The sequence below is a fragment of the Macrosteles quadrilineatus genome, unplaced genomic scaffold (genome assembly GCF_028750875.1).
Source record: "Macrosteles quadrilineatus isolate MER2022 unplaced genomic scaffold, UCM_ALF_1.0 Scaffold_9__3_contigs__length_116548681, whole genome shotgun sequence".
Classification (NCBI taxonomy): Eukaryota; Metazoa; Arthropoda; class Insecta; order Hemiptera; family Cicadellidae; genus Macrosteles; species Macrosteles quadrilineatus.
In genome coordinates this window covers 109,885,099-109,897,298 of record NW_026542602.1, presented here as the reverse complement: position 1 = coordinate 109,897,298, position 12,200 = coordinate 109,885,099, and the positions used below count along the sequence as shown (strand labels likewise).

Here is a 12,200-nt window from a genome sequence, read left to right as displayed (position 1 = left end):
AATAAGAGGGACGTTATATTGCAAAACATACTTGGGTAAAAAAAACCGCTCGTACCACGAGCCAAAATGGGTTTGCAGCTCTCGATCGTTTCACGTTCTCGACTTCGTCCCGAACTTAAAACCCGATATCGAGTCGGCAAAACCTCACTTTAGGCCCTAGGTACGAAATATACTATTTTTTTACGGTGGAATTAGAGACCCAAAGATTCTCACCCCGTTGCGAAGCATGGGCAGATAGTTAGTTATAAGATTATAAAGTCTTTACTGTTTTGTCTGTACATTGCGTAGACTCATGAAGTGTTTGGTTATTTCTACGTTGTATATAATAAGATAGCCGAAACGAGTCTTGTGTATATATCTGTACGTTTGTTTGATTCTTAGTGTCATTGTGCCTGTAACGCAAAAATTCCAATTCACGTGTCCTACCTTGGGAAAACTAGAGTACCGTTCATGATCCAAATAGTTTTGTAATTGTTTGAATAAATTTGCCAAGTTTGATCAAAATATATCCATAAACAAGCAAACTACAACATTTTACAATATTCTTTATATGAATAACAAGGGAATTTTAAATTTACAATTTTTGAATTTGTCCTGTTACCAATAACCGTACAAAAACACTTTGATATACTAAATTATTTGTTTTCTAAGCTATTTAAAAAGGTCTGGATATAAATTGGGAAATTTTGTATTTTTAAGGTAACGTTTTTCTCCATTTCATATATTAGTAACAATATGTATAGTATCAAATTCAGTAATAACATTGACTACTGTATTTAAACCTTAACACAAGTGTTTATATATTCATTGAGGCTACTGGTGCTACCGCTGATGGCTTATGCATGTGTACGTTAGTAGCTAGCAGACAATTTGCCAACTAGGAACATGAAATCAGCTGTTCCCCGTCCTCACTGTCGCGGTTGCTCGCCTAGCATGTCAACAGCTGACTGCTGTAAAAATTGGATGAGGCGACAGTAACTTTTTCTAGTACGCTTCTTTACCATGGCATCTGCTAATTCAATTTTGTCCTAAAAAATGTATACACATCTCTAAGATTTGTTGCCAACTAACAAGCAATTTAAATAAAAAAAAAAAAAAAAAAAAACTATTGTTAATCATCCTGCAAAACTGCTAATAATTCATGATCAAATTTTCATCAGAATTCCGTTAGTTTAAATCAACGATCACATAAGACCAATAGATGGAGCACATCTATACTAACATACAAGCAGTTGAAGCCAGGTCCGCCATCTTAGTGCAGGTTAGAAGTGGTAGATGCCAATGAAAACGGCACCAAAACTCAATGTCCAGCTTCAAAATAACTTGACATTTAGACTAAAGGTAAATCGTTGACACTTCGTGTGAAAGATTTCAATTAGTCTAGGACACTATTGGTTCTAATTAAAAGCTCAAAAGTTTATATTTTCTATTTTTAATCTTGAAATAAAGTCGGTACTTTTAACTGAGTTTTTAAATATGACATAACAAAGTTCGTCGGCTGCTACTGTTTTTATTTCTTCGTCAGGTAAGTAAAAAAACGGTGGATTTTGTGGCTAAAGAGCTCAATTTCTTGGATAATATTTTTTTTTAATTTTTATAAAGGAGAGTTGTATAAAGAGTTTCAGAAACCATCTTGTGACTTTGAAAATTTTTACATTGTAAACCAAACGCTAAACCTTTAACACACTTTAATACGATATAGATACATATATTATAAATTAATTTGTAGCTTTTTAGAATTTTTCTTTCGCCCAACAAGTTTTTGTAATTATTGTTAACTAACTTTTTCTAAGATACGGTAAACGCTAGGAAACAAATTAAAAGCGTATTTTAAAGGCCATTGTTCAACCGTCATGAATTGTTACATACCAACCTCTAGGGTCCATTGGTAACATTGGGGGTGGAAGTCTAAATTTAGTTCATTACAATTACGTCAATGACCTTGAGCTCTGCTAGTAAGATGCTGTGGTATGGTAGCGTGTCGGGGAGAAGGGTTATTGTTCATGCTTACTCATTCGCTCTTACCCACAAACAAATTTATTTCAAGCCTAAAATGAAGAATGTAGATCTAACTTCTATATTCGTTTGGAAAACGTCAGTAAGAGGCAAGTCTAGACTGTTCCTATGTCTGCGCGGTCCATCACTAGTTACTTTCTTTACTTATTTTTTTTGAAAGCCTATGTGTCGATTATGTATCTTGAGCAATGTAAAATCAAGATGACGTTGTTCAAACTAAGATATAAGTTTGGACTTCCTTGTGTGACCAAAATGGTCGCCTACAGAGCAACAGAAGAATCTACAATTTCTTATAAAATCAGTTTTATTGACATTTGCAGACAGTTTTATATAATTGTTTTAAGGAAACCCAAAATCTATTGGCAATCATAAGTTAATATGATTTGAACTTTTTGCCTTATACAAATGAAATACCATGTGCATATTGGTCCTCTGGTCCTGTTAATACAATTTTTTGAAGGGTTTCTTTTATAATTTAAAACTATATCATTGCACAAGCATTTTCAAGGACTCTCTGCAGTTTTGCGTACTCTTGCAACTACTAATTCAAGAATCAGTTTGATGACCGATTAAAAATAATGTGTTTATACGTTATAAAGATTCAACTGTTAAATATCATAGTTTTTGAGGGTGGGACTGGAAATTTAGACTATATTAAAGATTTGCATTCATAGTAGAACATTATATACTTTAAGTAAACCAACAGAAAAAGATTGTTTACAATTTTCAAGTTCATTTTAGAACAAACTGTTTGCTCCGCCTCCCAGTTAACTGAGAATTTCAAGAAGTAAAAACATATTAAATAAATAATAAGTGAAGTTAAATATATCCCACAGTGATTTTAAAAAACATTACACAAACTTCACGGATGCCAATATACTTCTAACAACCTTACTAGGAATTTCCTAAAACTGATATTGTATGTTGAAATAGGTTTATCTATCTATCTATTCTATTCTATATTCTATATTCTATATTCTATACTATTATAAAGAAGAGGGGGTGTCTGTGTGTGTGTTTGTATGAGCTAATCTCAAAAAATACTGATCCGACTATGCTCAAATTGCACACAAATGAAGCTACAGCTCCTAGGATACATATAGAACTATTACCGCTTCGATATTCACCTAGGGCTTTGCCCCGTGGGCTTTCAAAAATCTGAGATGAGAGATTTAAAAGTAAATATTGATTGATGGTATCCATGGTAACAAAGAACAAACCTAGTAAGTTTAAAAATGTAAACAAGCAGAACTAACAGTCAAATTGATTTTGATTTCTCAATTCAACACTGCTGGTTCAAACCTTATTAAATACTGCATGAATATTAGAACAGAGAGGTTAAGGATTATAAATTTAAAATAATGATGTCACTAGCCTGAATTTATTTAACATTACCTAAAGGAGCTGTCAAACCATATGTTAATGTAAATAATTATTATAGGATTGTTTCAGTTACAGTACTTCATTTGTTTATGATCTAACTATACTGAGTCTGTTATAATATTTGTGAAATGTTGTAATATTATTTATTTATTTTTATAATAATTCATTTTAAAATAAATCATTCAATGGATATAGGAAATAATCAACATTCTATATTGCCCTATCAACCTAGGCCCTTATCCTGAGTTATGGGGTATATTCTTTTGATTTATTTGTTTGTAAACAGTAATATAATCCCCCTGCCCCAGCAAACCTATAGACTGAGCCAATTCCCGTTTGCCTGATTATAATTTCACTAAAATATGTTAGAAAATTGCCCTATTAACATGTTTGGAACTATTGTGATAGGTTTTCGTTTACAGTGTATACCATTAAACACATTCTTTTATTATAGGTATATGTGTGCCACACTATAGGATACCGTATAAATTAAAAGACCATATTTTCTTAGACCGTTTTCTCTCCCATCACTGCAATGATCATGTTCTACTTATATGCCAACCCCGTACGAAGGTCGGGTATTCTACTAGTTATTAATAAAGTTGAGAATACTAAAGGTTCTACAAAACAAAACATTGAATAATAAAAATACATTTGTGTGAAAGTAACAGATAGATTGACAAAATTGTAAAACGATCGTATAATATCTAACAATATCAAATTATTTACAGTATCACGGTTACAACTTTTAAACTACTTTTGTTATGACTCAATGTTAACCTCTTTAGGACCTTTCATTTTATGCTTTTGTTAGTGGGGACTGGTTAAAACACCACAGTAGGTTTTACAAATATGATTGTGAGATGATATTATAATCTGAACTAGATTATGCGTGTTGATAATAATATGTATTTTAATTTAAGTACTTTAATTGATTCGGTTATATGTTTACCTCATATAACATTTGAACATGGATTGAAACATTAGATGTCTTTGGAATACTCTGAGAGTGAGAAGCAAAACATAACTTTCAGCAATGATGCATCGAAATCTACCTTTACTGACTGATTCAGAAATGTAATTGCAAAATATTTTGTCAACATGACTAAAATGTAAAAAAAAATAGATGTATCAGCACGAAATAGTTTGTAAGATATAAAAAGCAGTCTAGGACAACTTATATAGCGTTCTAACCTCAAACATTGTTATCGTTTCAGTGTACAAATTCAATTGATACAAAATAACTACGTTACCAATTTATGTTTGTAAACAAAAATCAATTTTTTAATGGTTGCGTAATAGCTATTTACATTACAAGTGTAGTAAGAGCGTTTTTACTTCACGCAGGTGAATGTTGTGCAACGAGCGGAAGCGAGTTGCATAATTCACCTAAGTGATGTAAACAGCACGCTCTTGCGTAACGTGTAACGTACAAGATTTTACCTGACCCGACAATAAACATGGGTTTACGTACAATATTTTTCATTATCCATTTCACTCATCTTCTATCAGTAACGTTCTTTTACTAACAAAAGCTAGGTTAGGTAGGAAAATACTTTAAAGCATAATAATAACATTCAAGCGCACAGCTGATTTCTAGCGTTGAACATCGTTGGCTCCATAGAGTTATATTTTTTAAGTTAAGCACTCAATGTTATTTAAATGGGTTTCTTTACATCACCGAGTGAGTTTTTGATACTTTACATCACTCGAGAAGTAAGGAAGTTGTATACATCACGCTTGGGATAGGGAAGTTTAACATGGCGGGTTAGGTAAATCAATTTAAATTATTATTTACTACACAAATTATTTGTAATGTAAAACATTGTTCACCACTCGGAGCAAAAGTATATTATTTATGGTACTTAAATTGTTTTATAGTACGTGGCAGTATAGTATTATTAGTTTATTAGTTGCTTGTTGCACTGTTCTACACACTGCTCAAGCTCTACAGCTCGTTAAGTGGCATCCTGTCCACACACTGTTGATATATACTGAATTGTGGCATGGTGCCACTATTTCGAGTGTAGGCTGGCGCGAGAATTGGCAACGTAGCATTAGGAAAGTTATAGTTCCGGAGGACGGCGCGAGGCGCGCTAGCTACCTGTATGGTTTCGTGTTCCACAATTCGGTGTGTACCTGCGCTACTTAAACTCACATCAACGAGTTCAAAAATACTCAATTGTGGCATGTGATGTTTAAACGACGTAATAATGCTGGAAAACCTCAAAAATGATCGAATTAGCTGTGGCACCCTGAAAAAGGTGCCACAATTTTTGAAGGTGCCACAGTACGGCCGTGTGCCTGTGAAGGATGCCACTATTTGGTGAATACAAACACACACACACACACACACACACACACACACACAGACATCACTTCAAAAACCACTTTTTTGGGTTCAGGGGGACCCAAAACGAATATATCCACTCAAAACTCAAACTCGAAAATTTTGACGAAAACAATACTTTCTCCATATACTATGGTATAGGGGGAGAAAGTAAAAATCGGAATTTCAAAAAAAGCCGGGTTTGTTGCAAATTAGCCTAGTATGTTAGGGTTTCATTAAATTCTGAACAAAACCATACAAATTCCCATTCCCGTAAACATTTTGGTTCAAAGTTATTGTAACTTATGTTATTTTCCCATAAAAACCCATGAAGAAACGGAAAAATTGATTTTTCAGAAAAAAAAACCAATTCTGATTGAAATTTGTCTGCTATGGTTGTTATAATTCTAAACAAAGTAGTGCAACCCCCTATTCCTGTAAAAACTACAGCTCAAAAGTTAATGCAACTTTTATGCTTTTACTTAAATATCATAGTTAGTTACTCTCCTCGCTAACAAATGATAAAGGTTGTTAACAAGCTAATAGGAAAAAGTATGTGTCAGATTGCCGATACGGTTTTTTTTAAAACTGTGTTGGGTTTTAAGTTACTAGTATAAAAAAGCAGTATTAGCTTCAATAATCATAAATTGTGTAATGAATGGGTGTCATTGTGACTATAATCTGTGATCATGGCACCATCTTGAACATCTTTGCAACCATAAGGCCATCAAAAAACATAACCCCCGTTTTAGGTGCCATTATAAACGAGTACCGCATACGTAGCGCTATTGTCAACATGTCTCGCAGTCACGGCGTCAACAACTCCCGTAAGCACAGAGATGTCACCATCGTTTCCTGGGTTAGCGGAGCCATCAACCATCACAGACCATCGAAACATCACTTGCAGTTAATTGTGGTTATACGTAATAATTGTCACCCGCCATACTGGCAAAATCTTCCGCGATCACAGGCAAGTCATCATCATTGCACGGGCAAAATCGCAAACATTTGATTCATATTTGGCCTAATGACCAGGAATGTATTTTTCCCTAACTTTAATAGAATTTTCCGGAACTGTCCATCCCTAAAATCATTATTATTTTATAACTATCTCAAACAATAAATACCTATCTTTTTGCAGGTACTGAAAATCCGCTCGCTCCTAGAAACCTTGGAAGTGGAGCCTCCAAAGGTTGGGTCGGTCGAAGAGTTCCAAGGTCAAGAAAGGATGGTGGTAATCTTGTCTACAGTCAGGAGCAGCCCTCGACTGGTCGAGACTGATTTACGACACTCAGTGGGGTTCGTGTGCTCTCCACGCCGGTTGAACGTAGCTATAACAAGAGCTCGGGCTTGTCTCATCGTGTTGGGCAACCCTCATCTGCTAGCACGAGACCAGTACTGGCGCACGGTGCTGCGTGATTGTGTGAGCCGAGGAGGCTATACGGGTTGTGATCTGCCAGCTGATCTTGATAAACAATAGAGATGCCTCAGCTGTACTGTATAATTTGTACATAAGTCATGGACAATCCATTTTACTTAATTCACAAGAACTTGAATTGTTGGGTTAGCAGGGTTGTGCACGTAGGAAAGACTCTATCTTGGTGCAAGAAAAAACATTTTACAGTATAAAAAACTTAGATATTTCTGTTGTTAATTGAGAAAATTGAAACTTTCATGAAAGGATGATTTAGGTTTAGAAAAAACTATGTCTTCAGATAAAACTGCCTGGTTCTTCAGGCATCGTTGGTTCAAAATGCTGTCATTGACAGTGACATTAATTTATCGGGCAGTTGTGTAAAGTTATGGTGTTTTCTAGTACTGAAACGAATCTTTCCCATTAACACGTTGACTGCTAACGCCGGCGTCGCTGCTAAAGCCGACAAAAGTCGCCACCAGACCAACTGAAATATATCGAGTCTGAGTGAGATTAGCCTCAGACGGAGGACGTTTTAATCATTGCCAACCTGTAGCTTAGAATGCGAGCTTTATTTTGTTGTAGGTTGGCACTAAAATTTCCTGTAAAATCCCGTCTGGCAATGCTTTTGTCCACATTACAAAGACACTGACTACGGATCCAGGCAGTGCTGCTACCTTTGGGTGTTTCAGTGAACTATGTTCACTCTTGGGGTAACGCAGCACAATCATCATTGCTAGTTTGTGATTCGTCAGACTGAAATATTTGAATGCCAATTGCATTCGCTTATTCGGTGGTGCGCTGGGGCTTCGCCCGCCAGTGGGGTGCGCCTGTACGTTATTTTCAGCAGTTAACGTGTTAAGGAAAGCCTGCGATCCAAACAATTGTACGTTTTAAACAAATGATTCTTGTCACGTTTATGAGTTAGTTGTTTTCATTTAACTTTTAAAACCCACAAGTTCTTTATTTTACTATATCCACTATGTATATTATTATTTTTTTTTTTATGTTTGTAAGTGTTTTCCTTCAAAGAAGAAAATAGTAATTGTGGTTCAGTTTTTCTTATGTGATAGTTTTTGTATTTACTTTTAGTTTAGGAAAATATTGGAGACGACCATGTCATGCCTATTTATTTAATAACAAAATGGCAATGAATCAGTCTTTTGTGGCAGTTTCTAACCTGCTGTTTACAGTAGGTTTTGATTTACAAAACAATGTTTAACTGGAATATTTAATGTTTCAAAATAATCAAAATCAATTAATCAAAACTGCATACAATCCCTTATGATTATTCAGCAATTAATATGAAATTGACGTTCGTCCATTGCATGTGCAAATTCTTAATTTACCACTGTTTTTAATTAATAATAACTCAGTGTTTGGGTTTTTTGTAACTCAATTTCTTAAATGTCTTTGATACTAAATTAATATAAGCTCCAATACTTTCTTGCATTCTCCTAATGTTCCTTAATTAGTTTTAATTTGTATTGCCCTTTTAATAGAAATAAAGTGCATTTGTTGACAGTCTCGACCCTCGAGCGAAAGAAGACAACCAACTGTAAATTAGAGCAAAATATATTTTTGTTTGTTTTGTTTGAACTGTAAAATATAATTTGCAATAATATAACTGTCTTATTTTAAGTTGTCTAAATAGTATATAAATAAATTTGACCAAGTTAAATTAGTTCAATATATTTAATTTATATAATGTGGAAAGTGTTTTTATTGAGCACATAATATTTATGAGGTTTATAATCCTTCTATTCATTAAAAAAGTACAATGTACCTTGAATGTATTGTATGCTTAGAATAATTAGTCAATCTAACTAAGGATACAAAAAATCCTAACCCTAAAATCCTTGTTTGTTTGTTTATGATATAATTTTTCAAGAATTTTTTTAGCCCTATAACATTTGTGTACATGTTTTAAATCAACCAAATCAGTAATTACATCTAGCTTTGAGATTTTGATTGCTCTGTTACAGCTGTAGCTAACTAACCTTTGTCACTTTCCACAGAAATATAATATTATTTGAAAATTAAATTATATTTCATATTGATTTTGAAACAAACGTTTGTAAAACTTGAAAAATAGCTATTTACCTTACAAGTGTAGTAAGAGCGTTTTTACATCACGCAGGTGAATGTTAGATTACCGAAGTGATGAAAACACGCTCTTGCGTAACGTGTAACGTACAAGATTTTACCTGACCCGACAATATAAAGGAGGTTACGAACAATATTTTTCATTATCCATTTCACTCATCTTCTAACAGTAACGTTCGTTTACAAACAAAAGCTAGGTTAAGAAAATTCTTCAAAACATAACAATAAAATTCAAGCGCACAGCTGATTTCTAGCGTTGAACGTCGTTGGCTCCATAGAGGTATATTTTTTAAGTTAAGCACTCAATGTTATTTCAATGGGTTTCATTACATCACCGAGTGAGTTTTTTTCAACTTTACATCACTCGAGAAGTAACGAAGTTATATACATCACGCTTGGGATAGGGAAGTTTAACATGGCGGGTTAGGTAAAAGTAGTTATAGCCTTGAAAAAATACAGTACATACATGTTTTCTACTTTCTTGACTCTTTCATATGAATAAATATGATTCACAACCATGTGATTTTCATTGTGCGTTTTAAATATACCTACAGTAGGGACCACAAGAGTCTGCAGTTGGTGGCAGCCAATCGCAAGACAAGGCTAGTGCGACGTTGCCATATCGCCCGTTGATGACACTAATTAAAATACTAAACAATATTTTCAAATCAGCTGGTATTATTATTTGGCAACAACGCGCGGTTCTCATTGGCTACTTTGAAGTCTCGTGGTAAATAGGCTCCTCCCTCAATTTCAGACTCTCGTGGACTGTACTATAGAAAAAGTAATTTTTTAGTGGTTCTCATGCTAAAATCATGACAGTACACTTTCAAATAATCGAGGTTTTTGGGACCAAAACTAATTCGGTTACTGAGAATCTTGGATAACACGGACGTCTCTTAGATTTTGAGGCTATGGGATAAGGTAATACATTAAGAAGTCAAATACTTTTTCATGCAAAATCTTTTAAAAAGATAAGGTAATGTTATTCCGGAAAACAATGACTCAACATGCTCAACACTTCCCAAATTGAAAAAAAAATTTAAATACAGTATTTTTAAAATTATGCTGAACCAACATACTACAGTATGAAATAAAAACACAATAAGGTGGATTTTTATGGTTTATAAAGTATAAAATAAAATTACTTTTGATTTGAGTTTGACCTGTGCTATGACACAATTATGTCAATTTCAAAACATTGTAATAATGACAAAGACTTTCAATAGGTAATGCTTAGGTAATGTATGAGCAGAATTACCATGGCTCACTGCTATTGTTTACATTCTGCCGCCAACTCGTCCAGCTTGCCAATGGTTGGCACTTGGCAGCCAACCTATTACTGTGTGATTTTCATTTTCTAGGTTAATGCAGATCATTCGTGACTGTTCTGTAGCATCAAAGTTGCTTTACTTGTGTTAAATACAAAGGCGAGACAGTACTTGTATTTTAATTTGCACTTTGAAAAAACATGGATCAGCTGAGGGAAAGAATCAGTCAAGTCTTTGAGATACTTTCATCATGAAACCATGATTTCTTTTACTGTCTTCCCCCACCACACTATCTATCATGTTATGTATTTGCTCTGTGAATGAATAAAACTACTTACTGAAAATCTTACTTGATTTATTAATTTTTACAGTATTTGTTTGTTCATAGCAACTCTGAATCAATGAGCTACATGGCCATTGACAGATACTGCTACTAGCTGTGAACTGCTCATTTAACAAAGTCCTTCTTGAATAAAACAATTGGGTACAGCTGGTCCATATAGATCAGAAATGTCTACTTCAGTATTCAACAGCCATTACTACTACAGTACTACATCTTTGAGGGTTCACAAGAAGGCACTTTGTAAAACATAACATTTATTTTTCATAACTTAACTATAAACATTTAACATCTCAGGTGGTATGTACAGTCGCACAGCCTTATCACAATACAGGAGGGGGGAGAGTGGGGGGTGGAGAAGTTTCCAAGGGTCAGTCATTTTTGTTGTGTCTGTTGTCTTCAGTGTTCCTTTGTAACAGCTCTGGCCTCGAGTCCAGGAACAACTCAAACTGTTCTGTAATAACACAAGAATGGTTCAACAAGTAGCAATTGCCACCAAAATTGTTAAAGTACATTTAATTTTTAAATAGTGGAATCATTGCTGTGATTTCAAGAAAGGTTTAGGACTACCGTTTCACCATTGATTATAGAATTTCATGTAGTTTAAAGTAAAGAAATTATGAACATTTAATGATTTTAAAAATACGAACATGTTTATTACTCTTTAGCTTCAGTTCCACTTCTTACCTGCTGTATCAAATATTACCACAGAAAACATACTACTATAACCCAGAATGCCAACCACATGGCAAAAAGCTTTAAGTACTTTGAGAGAGCTTTGCCTGTCAATTCATAGGCAGCGCTGAGTGCATAGCAATGCTGATGGCGCTGCCTACGAATTGACAAGCAAAGCTCTCTCAAAGTACTTAACGCTTTTTACCATGCGGTTGGCATTCTGGGTTATATAGTAGTATGTTTTCTGTGATATTACCAAGTTCCAAAATCAATTTTATGATTGCAATTTAAAATAAACCATCTTATCATAATATGTTTAAGGATAGGGATTGACGGGTCCTGAGATTTTGGGTCATTTCGACATGAGGTCACAAAATTGTGTTAGGTAGTAATATTGCTCTATACATGTAAAATTTAGCATTTACTAAGCTAAACTGCTTTTCTACTTATAACCAAATCAGGCCATAGAACTGTACACAGTAGTTTAAATCCAGTGAGCGATAGTCTGTTTCAATACAAGGTATTTTATGAGACTGAAAGATGTTTTATAGTAAAATTATACCAGAGATATAATATTATTTTGTCACAAAGTTTTTTCTACACCTGTAAATTTTTACCCATTTTTGGTTTTTATAGAACAGTGCCACAAACGGTAAAAATTTATTT

At 34.1% G+C, this 12,200-nt stretch overlaps 2 protein-coding genes across 4 annotated transcripts in view; one reads left to right on the top strand and one right to left on the bottom strand.

Moving 5' to 3' along the window:
* Positions 1-10,828, top strand: part of LOC129002199 (probable RNA helicase armi) — a 44,487-nt gene extending 33,659 nt beyond the window's left edge. For both annotated transcript variants that reach the window (XM_054429837.1, XM_054429838.1), the window contains exon 19: positions 6,870-10,828. In XM_054429837.1, the coding sequence (XP_054285812.1) occupies positions 6,870-7,208 (339 nt within the window). In that variant the 3' untranslated portion in view covers positions 7,209-10,828. The remainder of the gene's footprint in view (positions 1-6,869) is intronic.
* A 280-nt stretch (positions 10,829-11,108) lies between these two features.
* Positions 11,109-12,200, bottom strand: part of LOC129004231 (lysophosphatidylcholine acyltransferase 1-like) — a 49,123-nt gene continuing 48,031 nt past the window's right edge. For both annotated transcript variants that reach the window (XM_054432719.1, XM_054432720.1), the window contains exon 10: positions 11,109-11,313. In XM_054432719.1, coding sequence (XP_054288694.1) covers positions 11,231-11,313 — 83 coding nt within the window. In that variant the 3' untranslated portion in view covers positions 11,109-11,230. The remainder of the gene's footprint in view (positions 11,314-12,200) is intronic.